This window comes from Sus scrofa, chromosome 15 (genome assembly GCF_000003025.6).
Source record: "Sus scrofa isolate TJ Tabasco breed Duroc chromosome 15, Sscrofa11.1, whole genome shotgun sequence".
Taxonomy (NCBI): Eukaryota; Metazoa; Chordata; class Mammalia; order Artiodactyla; family Suidae; genus Sus; species Sus scrofa.
Genome location: NC_010457.5, coordinates 44,718,775 through 44,738,140, shown reverse-complemented (window position 1 = coordinate 44,738,140; position 19,366 = coordinate 44,718,775). Strand labels below are relative to the sequence as shown.

The 19,366-nt window shown below is 39.8% G+C and overlaps 1 protein-coding gene across 1 annotated transcript in view; it reads right to left on the bottom strand.

Moving 5' to 3' along the window:
* Positions 1–19,366, bottom strand: part of WWC2 (WW and C2 domain containing 2) — a 186,987-nt gene that overhangs the window by 64,577 nt on the left and 103,044 nt on the right. The window contains 4 exon segments of the mRNA XM_003359464.5: positions 10,964–11,040; positions 11,809–11,877; positions 11,880–11,912; positions 11,915–12,010. Of these exon segments, the coding sequence (XP_003359512.3) occupies positions 10,964–11,040; positions 11,809–11,877; positions 11,880–11,912; positions 11,915–12,010 (275 nt within the window).

Sequence of the window (19,366 nt, the reverse complement as noted above, 5' to 3'; positions counted from 1 at the left end):
ACATCCCAATTTAATCTCTTTCAAAAATTACCATTTAAAATTTAAATTAGCTTTGACAATTTAGATTCTCTTCTTGTTTAAGTGATTTGAGATTTTATTGTATGTTGGGAAACATACACCTGTGTTTCCTTTTCTTCCACATTATTTACTTCACCTACTTGGCTGAAAGCTACTGTTTTGATTTTGGAGTCTTCTGAGTGGCTTACTGAATGGTCCTTAGCTCTCGAATATCAATGTTGCATTTTATTTTGTCAATGATGAAAAAGGTGATTTTATCATAATGACTATTGAAAACAGGTATCATTTCCAACCTGACATTATTTACAACTGTTTTTGCTTCTAGGAGTGTGGTCTTAACTGCTGGACACCCTTTCTTCTCAGAGGACAGTTTGACATGGTTCGCTGTTAGAGGATCACTGTTTCTACTCTCATTCTCCAATCCACTCTCTTTTGTTTGTTTGTTTGTTTTGTTCTGCCTTTTTAGGGCTGCACTTGCAGCATATGGAAGTTCCCAGGCTAGGGGTCAAATCTAAGCTGCAGCGGCTGGCCTACTCTATAGCTACAGCTACATGGGATCCCAGCCACGTCTGCAACCTACACCATAGCTCACGGCGACACCCGGATCCTTAACCCACTGAGCAAGGCCAGAGATCAAACCTGCAACCTCATGGATCCTAGCCGGGTTCGTTTCCACTGAGCCACAAGGGGAACTCCCTCCCCAATCCACTCTTAAATGTAGGACACAGAATTCGAAAACAATGTCCTTAGGTCACAGCTAAGGATTACGCTAATGCTGACTTGCAAACCTGGCACAATGTGGACTCTACTAGGAGGCAATAGTCAGAGCCAACACTCACAAGCACTTCAGGTATTCTAGGCACTGTGCTAATATAAATACCTGCTTTCATTCCCCACAACTACCCTATTAGACAGACACTGTTTTAGTTCTCATTTTGCAGGTGAGGCATCTCAGACCTAAAGATTTTTTTAAACTGTCAATTATAAAATTTATAGTTATTAATGGCATGATCATATGTGGAATATGAAAGGAAAACTAGAACTGGAGCAAAATGACCTAAATAAAATTTATGGCCCTTATTCTATATTATAAACTTCAATATTCCTACATCTCACCCAAACTGGAAGGTGAGAATAGTCCCACAAGCCCCAGTGCCTTTTTTTTTTTTTTTTTTTTTTCTTCTCATACACACTGAACTTTCGGCAGCTGGAGCCAACTATCAAATTTTACAGACCTATGTCTATGGACTCAGATCTCACACCCCAGAGCCCTAAATTGGAGGCAAGAGACCCCTGACTTTTGCACATTCCCTGCCTTCTGTACTGACTACACCAAAGCAACAGACATTCTGAATTGATTCTAAAGTTATTTCTGAAAACCAGAAAGATATTGTGATTAAATGTGATAAGCATGACTGGAAATCATAGAGACTCTTACCATGTCTTACAACCCTAGTGTGTAATGAGTTTTCTTTTAAAAGAAGGAGAAAGAAGATGACAATGAAAGAAAAGTAAATTCTAGAATGGGTAGGCCTTGGAAAGATCACAAGACAGGCAGGTTTCAGAAGTTTGCCCTAAAAGTGACCCTTGCAACATTAAAGTTATAATGAGCACGATGACATTTTCCTAATGACTACCTTCCCTTCTCACCGCTCTCTCCATTGTCGTGTGGGAGCTCCCTAAGCAAGCCAACAAAGGGCACCTGTCACCTGGTTCTTCTGGAAATCGTTCTCTTCACTGTTGCTTCCACCTTACTGAAAGTCCTCACCACCTGCCTCATCTCTCAGGTCACTTCAAAGAAAATGAGAAATCAGCTCCAGAGAGTCAAAAGATCAATAACAAAAACATGTCTGACTTTACTAAAGAATAATGGAAAACTGAATCCCAGATGCTGTTAGAACCATTTGTGGTGATTAATAAATGGATTCTGAAGAGATGATTGAATGTGTGTATGTGTGTGTATACACACACACACATATATATTGTCTTTTGCCTTTTTAGGGCCACACCTGCAGTTTATGGAGGTTCCCAGGCTAGGGGTCTAATTGGAGCTGTGGCTGCTGGCCTACACCAGAGTCAGCACAATGCCAGATCCGAGCCGTGTCTTCGATCTACACCACAGCTCACAGCAATGTGGGATCCTTATCCCACTGAGTGAGACCAGGGATTGAACCTGCAACCTCATGGTTCCTAGTCAGATTTTTTCTGCTGCGCCACTATGGGAACTCCAAAAATATATTTTTTAAAAACTTAAACTTTTGTTTAACAACAATAAAAAGGAAATAACAAAACAAAAACTACTGAGACAAATTATATGAAACATTTTGGAAATATACAACCTTGAGATACAAATAATGATACAAATACTGAAGGTCAAGGCTACATCTTTTACTTCTAAATAAAACAATAAATTGCCATATAATCCAGCAATTCTGCTCCTAGCTTTATACCTAAGAGATATGAAAATGTATATCCACACTAACACTTGTGCAGGAATGTTTGTAGCAGTTCTATTTATTAATCAAAAGTGGAAACTCAATACATGAAATGTGTTATATATCTGTACAATGGAATATTCTTCAGCTATAAAAAAGATGAAGTACTGACACATGCTACAACATGGACGAACTTTGAAAACATTATGCCATGTGAAAGAAGCTGGTCACAAAAGAAGATGACATATTGCATAATTCCCATTATACAAAAAGTGTAACAGAATAGGCAAATCTAGAGAGACAAAATATAAACAATGGTTGCTTGGGCATTGAGGGTGGAGGTGTGGGAAATGGGCAGTGATAGCTAATGGTATACAGGGTTCCCTTCAGGGGAGACAAAAATGGTCTAAAACTAGATTGTGATGATGGGTATACAGCTATGAATATACTAAACCCCACTGAATTGTACATTTTAAACAGGTGAATTGTGTGGTGTGGGAATTATTTCTCAATACAGCTGTTGAGTTAAAAAAAAATAAGTTAGCAAACAGAAACAGAAAAGGTAGAACATTACACACAAAAACCCCTCAAATCATCTTAACAAAGACAAAACTGAAAATCATAGGGTCATTATATACCAACTCAACTTGCAAAAAAAAATAAATAAATACAAATGATAAACATCTGGTCAATGGCTTCCTAGTTCAGATTAATATCCAAGGTCCATGGTGGTCTCCAAGGCCAACGCATTCTGTCTTCATCTCATCACCAAGGTTACCTCTCTCCCCTCTTCTCCTGCTCTCATGTTTTCTCCCTCTATTGAGGACACACTTGACTTTTTTGTTTGTTTTTAGGGTTGTACCTGCGGCATATGGAGGTTCCCAGGCTAGGGGTCCAATCAGCGGTATAGCTGCTGGCCTACACCACAGCCACAGCAATGCGGGATCTGAGCTGCATCTGTGACCACACCACATCTGTGACTACACCACAGCTCACGGCAATGCCAGATCCTTAACCCACTGAGCAAGGCCTGGGATCGAACCCGCAACCTCATGGATGCTAGTTGGATTTGCTTCCGCTGAGCCGCAACAGGAACTCCCCACACTTGACTTCTGATTGTTCCTTGAAGATCCCATGCCTTCTCTTGACACCTGGACCTTTACGCCGCTCTTCCTCACCTAACTTCACCACCTCCATCTAGTTTTTACTCAAATGACACCTTCTCAGTGAGACTGACCCTAAATACTCTATTCAAAATGATGATCAGCCTGCCTTCATTCTTTATGCCCTGTTCCAGAGCAATTATTTTTAGTTGGATTGATTAAAAACAAAAAACTAGAAGCTGAAATTATCAAAATGCTTTGTCTGTATAAATTGGAATGATTAATGATTTCTGTTTACTCTGTTAGTGTAGTGAATAATATAATTTTCAGATCGTAAACTGTACAAATCTAGGATAAGTCCAACTTGGTCCTGACAACCTATTTTTAAATGTTCCTGAGTTTTATTTACCAACATTTCGTTTGGGATTTTCGTATCAAAGCGCGTGAATATGGTTGGCTTATTTTTCTTATTAGTTTGTCAAATTTGGTTATATGACCCTAATCTTCAGTGTGTCTCTGGAATTTCACTGATAGTAACAAGGCTAGTCAGATTTTTTTCTTTCATTTGAGTAATTAAAAAAAGTTTTTTTAATTTTTATTTTTTCAGCCACAGCATGCAGAGGCTTCATGTGGGATCTTATGTTCCAGACAAGGCATTGAATCTAATATACACATTCGTTATAGTAATAGAATGTGGTCTGCACAAAACTTTAAAATGTACTGAAGCTAGTGTAATGGCCCAATATGGGGTCAGTTTTCATAAAGGTACTCAGTGTGCTTGAAAACAATTTCATCCTCTACTCTTTTGCTGGCATGTTGCACATACATTTCTTGGATTACACTTGTCAACCATGTTACTCACCTAGTCTATACCAATTTTTTTAATCTGCTTGATCTACCAATCCTTCAAAGTTATACTGAAATCTTCCATTATGATTGTGAATTTGTCATTTTCTCCTTGGATTTTCTGCCAAATTGTGCTTTATATATTTTGGGGTCCCATATTTTAACAGATTCCTTACAGATTCATAGCCTTCTTTTTTCTTCTTTTTTTTTTTTTTTTTTTTTTTTTTTTTTTTTGCTATTTCTTGGGCGCTCCGCGGCATATGGAGTTTCCAGCTAGGGTCTAATCGGAGCTGTAGCTGCCAGCCTATGCCAGAGCCACAGCACTCGGATCCGAGCCGCGTCTGCACCTACACCACAGCTCACGCACGCCGATCGTTAACCCACTGAGCAGGCAGGATCGAACCCGCACCTCATGGTTCCTAGTCGGATTCGTTAACCACTGCGCCACGACGGGAACTCCTTCTTTTTTCTTCTTAGTAAAGCATTTTGCCTTATCCACCCCTTCCAAAATTAACAAAGCGATACCAGATTCGTTTTGATTAGAATTTGATTGATGCCTCTTTTTCCCTTTTTTATTTCCCCTCCAATATTCTGCAAAATTTTATCTTGTTTTCTCTTCTCTACTCCCAAGTTACAATTCTGATATTGCATCCTTATAATACTGATTCTTCTATTTAGGAAAAATGTATGACTCTCAATATCAAAATTAAAATGTATCACTCTCATTTATATCCCTCAACAAGGTTTTATAATTTTCTTTAGATAGGACCACTTTGCATTTCTTGATTAAAGTTATTCCTAGGCATAAGTTTTGTTAACTTTATCGTGTATATGATCTTTCGCATTATATAAGTGGCTGTGACAGGTATGTAAAAAATATATTATATACATATATAATACACATATATTCTATTTACCTTATTATAAGTTCTAATAATTACTCCTTTAACTCTTTTCCCTCACATACAAAATGATATTTTAATCACCTTTATTGCTAAATAATCTATAATAAAGTTCATCAAATTTAAAAGTATAATATGATGAGTTTAGATAAACATATATACTCATTGTAACCACCAGCTGGTCACCATAATATTTCTTCATGTCCCTTTGCTGTCCACCCCCACCTGGCCCCTAGGAACCACTGTTCTGCTTTCTGTCAGTTTTGTCTTTTTAAGAATTTCTCATACATGGAAGCACACAGTAGGTAGTCTACATGGCTGGCTTCTTTCACTTCTTTTATTGCTTGTGAAATTCATCCACATCACCCTTTTGATGACATTTTATGGATATACCACAATTTATTTATCCATTCATCCTATGATGAACCTAAGGGTTTCCAGGTTTGGGTAGTAAGAATAAGGCTCCTGTGAATATTTACACTCCATCTTTGTTTGAGTACATGCTTTCCTTTATTATTATTATTATTATTATTATTATTTTTGTCTTTTTGCCTTTTCTAGGGCTGCTCCCACAGCATATGGAGGTTCCCAGGTTAGGGGTCAAATCAGAGCTGTAGCTGCTGGCCTATGCCAGAGCCACAGCAACGTGGGATCTGAGTCGAATCTGCAACCTACACCATAGCTCACGGCAATGCCGGATCCTTAACCCGCTGAGCAAGGCCAGGGATCGAACCCGCAATCTCATGGTTCCTAGTCGGGTTCGTTAACCGCTGAGCCACGATGGGAACTCTCCATGCTTTCACTCTTGTGTAAACACTTACAAGTGGAATTTCTGGGTAACATTTTAAGTATATGTTTAACTTTATAAGAAACATATTTAATATAAATAGATATTTTCATGGACTCAGGAGGCTGATTAGGATTATGTCAAGGAAAAGCATCAAAGTATAAGGAAATTTTTTTTATTATAATATCCTCATCTCACACAGTTTCACAGAGCTTAAGCTCCAAGGTCCTTCAAAAATTGAGAATGAGCTTTGCAGGCTATACAGGATCATTTAAAATTGAGCATTTAGAAATCATTATTTCCCTGTTCCTGTCTGCTTTGACTGTATACTCTCTCACAGAAGAATTTAATTGCATTTAATTTTGTAAAAGGTCATGAGCATGAAGGTATCCAAGGGTTTATGCATGGAGATGGAGAAGTCTAGAGTCATGGCCAGAGAGACTGATTTGGTAGTTTACTCAGGTGAGAAGAAACCAAACATCTCCTCCCCAACAACAGGGTGATGATGAAGGATTTCCTCTGATGTATAATTATCTAGCCTGCAGCATGGTACCCTTCAAAGCTAGAAAAGGAGGTCAAAATCATTAGAGAGAAAGAGAAAAACAAAACATTATGAAATCAAAAACTGTGATTGTGTTAGAATTTCACTCTTCTCAAGGTCTGAGTATGCTTTTTGAAAAACAAAAAACACTACTGTGTTATGAATTTTAATCACTTGCAGCTGTTAGTATGTCTTAGTGATAAGACCAGTTCTCCCATTAAGCATAATATCTCCCTCTCACTTGCTTCTTTTCTTTGGTGAAGGTGGGTCAAGTCAGATCATTCTTCATTTCACTCAAACTTGACTAAGACTGTTGCACTACTTTAATATCCAACACCAATTACAATAGAAATTCCCTCTGGACATCTTAAGAGAAGAACCATGCCTACTGCACAGCTTGGTGTGGCAAAGCAGGATCACGACATCTCCTATAAACCCGAGATCAGGAAGTTGCCACTGAAAGAACTCAGGGTGGAAGCTAAGTATAAAGACGTTACTCCTTTCCAGTCAAGAGACAATCCTTATTTGTAGCAATTTGCCTTCCCAGGAGGCATATTCCTTTTCCTTTAAAGTACATTGCAATGACTTTTGTATGTTACTTAACACCAGTGGTTAAAGTCATAGTTTGATGTGCACATGAGTTAACTCTATTCACAGTTACAAACTAGCTCTTATACTCAGCTGCCATTCTTGTATTTTTTTATTTATTTATTTTCTTTTCTTTTCTTTTTAGGGCCCCACCTTTGGCATATGGAAGTTTCCAGGCTAGGGGTTGAACTGGAGATAGAGCTACTGGCCTACATCACAGCCACACCACAGCAACATCAGATCCAAGATGCGTCTGCGACCTACACCATGCTTGATTCTTAACCCACTGAGTGGAGGCCAGGGATTGAACCCTCGTCCTCATGGACACTAGTTGGGTTTGTTATCAGAGCCATGAAGGGAACTCCAGTTGCCATTCTTTTAAAATCTATGCCCAAGACTACAAATAGGTGAGACTGTGAATGGCTTTTCTAAATAAGTCCATCATCACTGATAAAAACAATTCAAAATGATTTCATATTAACAATGTGTAAGTAAATATATTTGAGAACCAAAGACTGCACATTGTTATCAACAGCCATGCCCACTAACCAGCTATGAGTTTGACTTGGAGAACAAATAATGTAACCAAAGGAAACTTTGTTTCCTTTTTTCGACAAATTAAAAGTAGGATCAGAGCATACACTGTGGTACTCAAATTTCTCAAAAGTGTTTGTACTTCTAAAGATTTTCTTTTACATTTCCAACATTTTAATTTCAGTTTGATAAACAACAGCAAAAACTTAAAATTCACCAAAAATTTTCTGCATCAAAATTTCACCAAGTCTCTCATATCTGTAATTTGGGGTACAAATTTTTTAAAAATATCAGTTGAATTAGTTTAGTTAGGATCATATGGTCCATTCCCTATCTTAAGTATAATGAACAAATGCAATAATAAATTTTGGCACAAAAATTTTTACATTCCTCTTCCTAAAACACAGATTTTTCTCAAGAAATTAAACATCACCTCTAAAAGTTATTAAAAGAGCATTAATTTATTCATTTCATCATTTCAACAATGAGAAATAAGGTGCCAGGAAGTACTGTTATCCCACTAGTCCAAGGAGGAAACTGAAGCCCAATGCTTGTCAATGCCGAAGACCATAATACAAAATAATATAAAACAGTTGCTTTAGACAGATGTTCCTAAATACCTGGTTCCCAAGTAATTGACCTATTTTTCATTAATTCAATAAAACAAATGAAGCGTATCTACTAATACTGTTACGTTAAAACAGTCAAGTATGAAACCAGTGCTTGACTTTGACTGAAAAACTGTTACTATGACCAAAAATGCAAGCAGGTCCCCTGAGACATCAAAGCAATGAAGAATTAGCTAATTCATGAGTTACGATTTCTGTGGTATTACCTTGTGAAAGGGACTAGTATACAAAGGGTTTCTTACAGGGTAGGCCAGCTAAGAAAAGCTAGGCTATCAAAATCCACAAAACTCTGCTCAAGTTACCCACCACTTCTGAATGGCTGGGACATTCTCAAAGAGCTCCCTGGCCAAAATGGGCACAAATGGTAGAGAGGGCATCATCGGCCCTGCTGGCATCAAGCCATGACACAGGTCAAGATATCACAACAGAACACGGACTACAAGGGCCAGTGTGCTAAGGAAGCATTTCTATAAAAAGGCACTTGTACCTACAGGAAGTGTTAAACACCTATTCAGTAATGGAAGAGATGCTCATCTTTCATTACAGTTATTTATTTATTTTTGTATTTATTTGTGTATTTATTTATTTACTTACTTATTTTTGTCTTTTTGGGGCTGCACCTGCAGCATGTGGAATTTCCCAGGCTAGGGGTCAAATCGGACCTGCAGCTGCCAGCTTACACCACAGCCACAGTAACGCAGATGTAGGTTGCAACCTCAGCTCATGGCAATGCTGGATCCTTTAGCCCACTGAGCAAGGCCAGGGATCAAACCCACATCCTCGTGGATACTAGTTAGATTCTTAACCCACTGACCCACAACAGGAACTCCTCATTACTGTTATTTATGAATGTCTTTTGCCCTCTTCTTGAAGGAAGCACCATTTTGAGGAGGGCACTCCTTCCTGACTCACCTCTTTGGTCTCAAGTGTTGACATACAGAATTAATACAGGCTTCTGATATTAAACCTGGTGCAAAATCAGCTTTTATTTACTGCTTTAGGAGACAGGTCTGGGGAATTGATCAGCTGGGATCTTCCAAGATCTCCTCAATTGAAATGCAGCTCCATTTCCTTCTCAGGGAAATGTGTGAGATATCCTATATGCTTTTATTTTAAACTTCCTCTGTTAGTTTGTATCTTTCCAAAAGGGATTAAATAGACAGGTTATGATACCCTGTTAAGGTATCCCATTTACAACGTGTCTTACAAAGAATTGAAAAAATGCACAACAGAATTAAGCTGAAATCAATAATATAAGAAAAGAAAATCCCAAACTGTTTAAAAACTAAGCAATATACTCATATGAGAAATCATTAAAAAATGGAAAATATTTTGAACTAACTGACAATAAAAATACACAATTTGGAGCTCTCTTGTTGGGCAACAAGTTAAGGATCTGGCATTTTCACTACAGCAGCTGAGGTTGCTGCTCTCATGTGGATTTGATCCCTGTGTAGGATGCAGCCAAAAACAAACAAACAAACAAACAAACAAAAAACCCACTCAATCCAAAAGCTGTGGGATGTAGGCAAAAGCCATTTACTGAGAGTAATTTAGAGCTTTAAGGGCAGATAATAGAAAGTAAGAAGGCCCAAAGCTGTGTGTCAGTATCTGCTAAAGCTGAAGCTTGAATGCTTTCTGACACAGCAATTCTACTCCTAGTTGCACAACCAAAAAAACATGCACATATGTGTACCTGAAGGAATGTATAATAGATGTACTTTAAGGCCTAATTTCTAACTACTAGATGTTGGAATCAACTCTAACATATACTGATGGTGGAAGAAATAAAGAATTCATGGTATCTATACAAAAGGGGAATGAATGCTTTATAGCAATACAAGTGGATGAGTCTTGAAATGTTGTTCAAAAGAAGCCATCATTAATCCATATGGGAGCACTCCATGTTCACCAAGTTCACAACAATCAAAGCAGGCAGGAGGTCAACTTATCGGTCTGCTAATAAAGGTAACCTCGTGTCACCTTTAGACAGAAGGATGAAGATGATGAGGGGATACCATGAGTGCTTCTGGGGTCATGGCAATGATCTCCTTCATGACCTATGTACTGGTTGCAGGTGTTTACTGACTTGGTGAAGAATCTTCAAGACTCCCCAAATCAAGGATGTAAAAGCTCTGACCTTTACAGCAGAGTGTTTAAAAGATCAGCAAACAAGCCAAGAGGAAGTGTGAGGCACTGGTAAAGTTTGACCTAGAAAAGGAAATGACTTGGTGACGTGAACTGTGGGCATCTTGAAATATTGGGTTGTCTGATGAAAGAGCAATCAAGCTCAGCTCTGGAGAAGTATTTCAGCACAATAAGAAAAGTAAGTTTTTGAGACTCAAATTCTGATGCAATATACTAACTACAAGTAATAAAACTGCCCAGTAGTGGAACAAACTCTTCCTCAGTAACAAGAACAATCTCAATCATGCATGCCTTCTAACAAAAGCAGAAAGACCAACCTCCCTAAGGATAAGGGGAGGGGGTCCTACACTGAATAAAGATGGCAGATGACCTCAACGGTCCTTCCTGATTCTATGCAGATGTTCAATGCAGAACCGTAGTAAAAAATCTTACCCTTAATCGCGTAGTGGAGATCTCAGCTTTTAAAATATCAGGGTCATATTTAGTACTGGATGAAGATCCTGAGAATACTTTCAAAGGGAAAAAAAGAAAAAAAAAAGTAACTTGTACAAGCTGCCTGACTAATTGTCAACTTGGAATTTACAAACTCTAAAAACAACAAGATTCACATGCTTCTGTGGATACTTACTTAACTTTATAACTCCTTTATTGTCATTCATCAGACACCTAAATATAAAAAGTCATCTTCAAACCTTTATAATTTTTTTTAAAAAAACTCAATAAAAAGGAGTGTTACAAAGACCCCAGTGCCTCATTTTCTTCTGAATCTTCTATCTACGGACAAAATCTTAGAGGATCTTACTGCAGGTACCAGAGCTTTGCATTATCCAGAAATTCATAATTAAAATAGAACTTTGAGCCCAGCATAGCTGCTTCTTTAAACAAGGCCAGGTCCATATTATTAGTTTTTGAGATGAGAGAGAGAGAGATGAACTCAGGTGGTCAACAGAAACTTCATTCTAGCTAGGGGCTCCAGTTTTAGTTTTGTCCCAGTGAAAATATTGTACAAGAGTAACAAAAAGGGCCAGATTATTTGCCCATTCAGTTAATGAAAAGATAAAAATTAATTCCCAGCTGAGGAGACTTTTATCTGGAATGGAGTCAAGGGTTTTTACTGAGAAATCTGACGTGTGCCCTCGGCCTCATGTGGCTTTGAGGGACCCCTCCTGTATGGGAAGCAACAGGACTCAGAATGAAATCCCACAGAAACCCAGTGGCCTTCTGTTACCTACAAATTGGTCCCCATTTCTAAGGTCTGAAGAGCACACTGTACTTACAGCTGGTACGAGAGCTCGACTTTTCCTTGTAGGCATCATTCAAGCGGACGTATTCGTCCAGGGCCAGGCCAGTCTTTGCTCTTTCACATGGTACAGCTCCTTTGTGTTCTGAGGGCCTCCTGGGCCACTGACAGATAGTCCTTGAGCATTTTCTCCTGCTCCCCCCTCCATTGTTTTCTTGGATCTTCAATCTGTGTGGTTTCTGAAAATATATCAGGTAGGTTATTTTTTAGAACTTCATGGTGGGTTTTTTTTGGATTATTTAAGCTTTTTAAAAAAGCAGCCATCCTTAATTCTTATCTTCTCTAAGTAATCTATTAGTACTATGAAGTGATGTTTCCAGAAATTTGATAAGAGTTTTTGTTTTATCTTACCCAGTGCCTTCCCACTCCCACCCCTATCGGGTCCTTGTCAACAATTTATTCTTCCCACATGATGTTACCAAAGTGAGCACAGCAACCAGCTATGCTCAGGTCATTCCTTTCAGGAACTCTCTGGCTCCTCAATACTTTCAGGATCAAAGCAAGCTATTACTGGCAGCATTCAAGGCCTCGTATGATCTGAACCCAATCTACCTCCCATGGCACATGCTTCTGTTCATTGAATCCAGGACTCGCCACATCAGTGCTACTCAAAAGTCTGTCTGCAGACCAGCATGGGTCCATGAACTCTATTAGTTCTGCAACGGTAAGTACGAAAATCAAGAGGAAACATTTTGAAACGTCTACAGCAATTTCATACAGTTATTGTCTATCTGTTGATTCTAATAATAATACTGGGGCTTGCATTTTGTAATTCTTTTTTTAACTTTTAAAATTCATTTTTATTGCATTTTATTAAAAACAACAACAACAACAAACCAGTCAGTCCACAGTGGATGAGAAATTTTAGAACAAACAAACAAGAAGATGGAATCCTGGTCCCGGAGTTGAGAAGAATCCCCAAAGGCACAGCCCTTGGTTCTGCATTTCTGCACTCTAGCATCACCTAGAGAGCTCTAAAATACATCTAAAACCAATGAGAGCTTTTTCAGGTGGAAGCCAGGCAATGGCAGGTTTACACGCTCCCCCAGTGATTCCCATGAGTGGCTGTAGCTAAGAGCCCGTGCTCTGCAACAGCTCACACACCGCCTCCTGGATGGAATTATGAAATTATTCAAACTATCCCGTCCTAAACTTGCTCAAACCTGCCTCCCCTGCCTCACCCTCTCCTCTCTGAGGAAATCACAATAAAAGCTCTGGCTCAAGCTTTCTCCTGCACTCCTTCTGCCTCCTGACTGAGCCAGGTGCCTCCCCACATGGCCCTGTATAGTGTGATATGGCCCCATTCTCTTGGAAACTGTACGTGGTACTATGTCTTCTGATGGCACTGACCTCCTTGTGTTGTCACTCAGTCACGTGTGGAAATTAAATCCCAGGTACAATCAAGACAGGTGGATTGTATGGGCTGGCCACTGCATGAAGATGAGCACCAACCTGTCCCTGACAAGTCAGGATCAGAAATTAATTTATCAGTTTGCTGAAATGTCCAGTGGCATGTACTGTCTTCAAAATGCTTTGTGTGTGATTCTCAATCTTAATGTATTTCAACTCAATATTTCTGGCTTCCCCCAAGGACTGCAGTGAGTCAAAAACCAGAGAATGACAGGAGGCATTCTGCTGTGACCACAAGATTCCCTAGAAACCAGGCTGGTTCTGGAAACGTTTAACCTGGTGTCCAGGGATGAGGGATAACACCACAGTGGTCCAGACTGGGAGGCCTGGGCCAGCCAGAGGCACAGCCACCACTGCCTCAGAGCTAAAGCCCTCCTTTTGGTCACTGGCTAATAAAAACTGAACTTTCTTTAAAGTAGTAAGTATTCTGAACACTAATTTTTAAAGATGTAAATACTTCAATATGCAAAAGAGGCAAATCTCATATAATTGTGGGGGGAAAAGCTGCTAGAGTCGATGTCCAAAGAAGAGATACAGGAGGGGCCGGTGCTGGACAGAGAGCCCTCCAGCCAACAATCTTCAAGGACATCATCACTGGGGCAGCCTCACCATCTGGGGCACACAGAGAGTAGACAGAGCTCAGCCAGCAAGACCCTAAACTTCTCCAGATTTCTTATAACTCAGGTCTCTGACTGTCCAAATATGTCATATTGACCTGACTTAAAACACAGAATTCGCCCTCTAACAAATAGAAATTTATGGTCTTAAAAAAGTGTTGATAACCGTGGATGACCCACAGTGATCCTCACCTCCTAGTATTCATGCCCCTTGAATACAGGCTAGACCCAGACTTGCTTGGAATGAATGGCACTCAAAGAGAAGGGATATCACTTGAGGCTGGGATACAAGAGGCCGTGATTGCCATCTTGCTTTCTCTGCCCTGCTCTTCTTGGCTTTTTTGCTCTCACGGAGCAAACTGCCAGGTTATAAGCCACCCAATGGACATAGCAAGGAATGAGGGGGGTGACTGACCAGCAGCTGACCAGTAACTGAATCGTGCCAACAACCCCAGGGAAGCAGACCTCCTGCAGTCATGCCCCTGGCTCGCTCAGTGCAGGCAGCCTGTCAGAGACCTGCAGCCAGAGGACAGCTCGGCCTTGTTTGGACTCATGACCCACAGAAACGGTGAGATAATAAATGTATTTTAAGCCACTAAGTTTGGGGATAACTTCTTATAGCGAGATCTATAACTTGTAAACTAAGCAGAGATGATACAAATTGAAAATGTATATGAAAACTTGAGAGTTATAATAGTTATAGTAAGGTAAGTACTCCCAGTTTTCTCTCACTATCTTAAGAGGTATATTTCTTTTTTTTGTGTGTGTCTTTTTGTTGTTGTTGTTGTTGTTGTTGTTGTTGCTATTTCTTGGGCCACTCCCACGGCATATGGCGGTTCCCAGGCTAGGGGTCGATTGGAGCTGTAGCCACCAGCCTACGCCAGAGCCACAGCAATGCGGGATCCGAGCCACGTCTGCAACCTACACCACAGCTCACGGCAACACCGGATCATTAACCCACTGAGCAAGGGCAGGGATCGAACCCGCAACCTCACGGTTCCTAATCAGATTCGTTAACCACTGCGCCACGACGGGAACTCCTAAGAGGTATATTTCTAATATATTAATCTATTTCCCTACCTACTGGCAAATTAGCATACTGTCAAATAAAATGCTTGTCATCAGCTAAATTGCCACAAAACACAGAAAGTAACACTGACTGACACGTAAATGAATAAAGCACTGTAATAATAATAAGAAGAAGAAGAACAACAACAACAACAACAAACATAAATTATCAGCATTTGTTTGGGGTAGATGAGCAGAAAACACTCTGGTTGACTGATTTATATACTGGATGCTACAACAGATTCAGCAGGAAACTGACTTTTCTGAAATACCGCACCATTCAAATAGGAACTACAAAAGAGGGTCCCTAGAGGCACCTTTGAAGAAGGCTTCATAAAGCAGGATTGGGCTTCATCTCCATCAGTTATATTTGCTGAAAAGATCTGTGAAGAATATTTATTAAATGTAAATACTCAGAAAAGTATATTATACAAACATGGTATTTTTATAAGACCTGGTGGCCTTGGGAGATCATTGTATTATAATGCAATAAAAGTTGCATGTTGTCTACTATAGGCAAGAAATATTAGATGATATACTGTTAAAACATATGTACCTCAAGGGAATTCACATTCCGTCGGGTTTGTGTATGTGCAACTGTATAGATAGTGAACACATTGTGAGTTACAAGAGCTTATCAGGGAAGACATTAGACTCTTCAAAGGAACATTACTTCTGTCTCTCATGCATATTTCTACTCTTTCTGTTGTGCTCAGGAAGAGTGAATGAAATGAATATGAGTAACTCTGCTTATCTTCCTTTTTCGAAACCATCTGCTATGCTTATTTGTTACCTGTTTGTTCCTTCCACGGAAAATTATTGAGCATCTACTATATGCACTAGAGGAAACAAGATCTTCCGACATAATCCCTCCTTCCAAAGAACTTAAAAAATATAGAAGAAATTGTGACACAGGAATTAGAACAACAACAACTTTATACATCAGAAAAGGGTAGGCGCCCTGAGAAGAGAAAGGTTAAGTGCCACGGCAGTTTAGAGACACAGGGGTTTCCTCTGGCTGAAAAAGTAAGGGCCCTCGGAACAGGCAGTGATTAGTAGGGCTTTGAAAGGTTCCAGACAAGAGGCCCTTCAGGACCTACTCCTGTTTACTGCCCTAGCCCTTTCTTTCCCCCAGCCCCACTCACATCAGCCTTCAGCGGCACTGAACTTCTTTTCTTCCTTTCATTAAGGCTTCCTCAGACCTCTGGCTGTACTTGTGGGCCTTCCTTCTTGCAGGCAGTTCCTCCTCCCAACTGCCAAAGCTTCATCCCCTTGTTCTCCTGGCTGGTTAACTTAGCCATCCTTTGGGTATCAGCTTAAAGCGCCTTCTCTAAGTAGCTGCAGTCCTGTCCTTGAGAATGGATTTAGTGCTTTACTTGTTCTCCATTGTTCTGCGCATGATGGTCTTTCCTTGCACACTCTGCTTTCTCCCTTCTGCCCCAGTGCCCCTCGGGGGACGAGCTGTGGTTTCCTGAACATCAGGTTAATAAAGAGGAAACTGATTTTGTAAGCAACAGTGTGCTGCAGAAAGCTTCTAAGGAAGGCCACGAAAGGATCTTAGTTATATTTTAGGAAGCTCATCTGAGAGAAATGTGAAGTTTTAGAGCTGAAATGATTGTGCAGAAATTTTTTTGGATGAAAGACTGTACATTAAGTTAGAGAAGCAGTTTTATAAACTGCATGCAATATAATCCCACTTGAGGTATAAAATGTATTGAAAATTCTGTGTGTGTTTTTGTGCGTGTCAATATGAAAAAGTCTGGAAAGATGCACATTAAAAAGGTTTAGAATACTTAGTTATCCATGAGTTGTGTGAATATGATTTGTTTCTTTATTTACCTACATTTTCTACTTTTCTCCTATGCATCTCTATTATTTTCATAATTTTTTTTTTTTTTTAAAGAGAAAGTTGGGGAGTTCCCAGGTGGTGCAGCGGGTTGGGGATCTGGCTTTGTCACTGCTGCAGTGCAGGTTTGATCCCTGCCCCAGGAACTTCTGCATGCTGAGGTTGCAGCCAAAAACAAAACAACACAAAGAAAAAGGAGGATTTCTCTGGTAGCTCAGCAGGTTAAGGATCTGGCGTTTTCACTGCTGTGGTGCCAGTTTGATCCCTACCCCAGGAGCTTCCATATGTCATAGGCGTGGCCCAAAAGAAAAGGGGGGGGGACCGGAACAAAAGGCACAAGGTAAGGAGGGTCCGAATTAGGAAAACAGCAGTGAAAATGAGGCTAAAGGAGCAAATCTAAAAATACATTATAGAGGAAAAAAATCAACAGGAATTGATAAGGTGATTCTACATTTTTCAATTCAGTAATCATGAGGGCTATGATGTTTTGAAAATAACAAAATCATAGGGAAAACTGAAGAACCCCATTTTGTACTACATAGGTAGCAGTGTCCTATAGCTGGAAATGCCTGACAAACAGGAGGACAGTCAGAGCCAGAAAGACAGACGGGGGAGTGGTTCACACAGCAAAGAACAGTCCAGCTGTAGACAAAGAACAGCATTCAAGGGGAGGAGGGTGAGGCCACACCTCCAGGGAGTGACAAGGTAAGGGACTCTCAAAAGAAGTATAAGCAAGTGAGGAGAGAGAGAAGGACCAGTTTGAAGTGAGGAAAATAATGGCTTCAAAAGAAAGGGAGGAGTTCCCACTGTAGCTCAGCAGTGATGAATCTGACTAATACCCATGAGGACATGGGTTCCATCTCTGGCCTCACTCAGTGGGTTGGTGATCCGGCGTTGCCATGAGCTATGGTGTAGGTGGGCAACTGTAGCTTCCATTCGACCTTTGGCCTGGGAACTTCCATATGCCGCGGGTGCAGCCCTAAAAAGCAAAACAGAAAGAAAAAAGATAAAAAAAAGAAGAAGAAAGGCGTAGTTGTCTACCTCAGCTCTCATCTGGGCAGAAGAAAAGGATGACTGTGAGTGAGAAGAGGTCCTTGGACTTGACAACAATAGGATATATGTCAATTATCACATGTCAGTGATGCTAACTCCTAAGTGTCACTACCAGCATAAGGCATTTTACGTGGGATATTTGAAGTATCCAAGGTTTTTTTTTTTCTTTATAAAATATCTTAACAGTTTACCCTCTGAGGAAAACATAAAGGATGAAATAAGATAAAGATGAAGTAACAGGACCAAAATTTTATTTCCTTTCTTTTAAAGGAAACAACTCCATAAAAAACATCATATACACCTAAGGAATGTTCGTCAAACCCAAACACACGTGTTGCTTCAAAGTTTGGTTTAGGGTGGATTTTCAGGAGTTCTTTGTCTTGGCTCTGGGTTCTGTGTCAGATAGGTGTATAACAGAACAGTCTTCTGTGAATGATACCGAGTGTGTCAGTAGTATACTCCATAAAAACATGGGGAGTGAAAGATTCCATTCACAAACTTGAACACACACACCATTTAAATGAAATTCTAGAACAGGCAAAGCTAAGCTGTGATGAGAGAAATCAAAATAATTTCAGCAGCGGGCGGGGATGCCTGGCAAGGGGCAGGAAGGAACCTGATGGAGGTAGGGGTGGAAATATTCTGTATCTTGAGTGGAGTGACAGCTACACAGGACTATACATTTGTCAAAATTCATTGAGATACACACTTATAATCTGTGCATTGCCTTATATGTAAGTGAGACCTTAATTACTAAAAGACAAAAAATCTAAGGTACAACTCTGACCCTAGCAGAAAGTGATTTACCTCTGGTTGTAGTGGTGATATCAAAACTTAAAAACAGTACTTTTAAATTACTTTCTAGTTTGGAGTTCCCATTGTGGCACAGCGAAAACGAATCCGACTAGGAACCATGAGGTTGTGGGTTCAATCCCTGGCTTTTCTCAGTGGGTTAAGCTCCACGGTGTTGCCATGAGCTGTGGTGTACGTCACAGACATGGCTCCGATCTGGCGTTGCTGTGGCTGTGGTGTAGGCCAGCAGCTATAGCTCTGATTAGACACTAGTCTGGGAACCTCCATATGCCTAGGGTGCGGCCCTAAAAAGACAAAAGACAAAAAAAAAAAAAAAAAGAATAAATAAATAAATTACTTTCTAGTTAGTTACAAACACCACCTCGTCAACATCTATATCCCCACACACAGCCACTAAAAGGTGAGTTCTATCATAAAACACACAAGGCCTAAAATAACATCATTGTCAAGGTCAAAATTTTACACTTCTAGATATTTAATACTGTTACAAAGAGATGGTATTAAACAGCCAAACATTTTTATTTCATTTTTTATTGAAATAAAGAGAAAATAATGCTGAAACTATACAACGTCAAGACACAACATATGTGTGGACCAGCTGTTAAGAGAAGATAATACCATTTGCTTCCTAAATTACTTCATAGAAATGTCTTAAAGATTAATGAGATAATGGACCAGGTCCTTTTTAGTGGGAAAACTACTTGCTATGGGTAACTGGGGCAATTTGG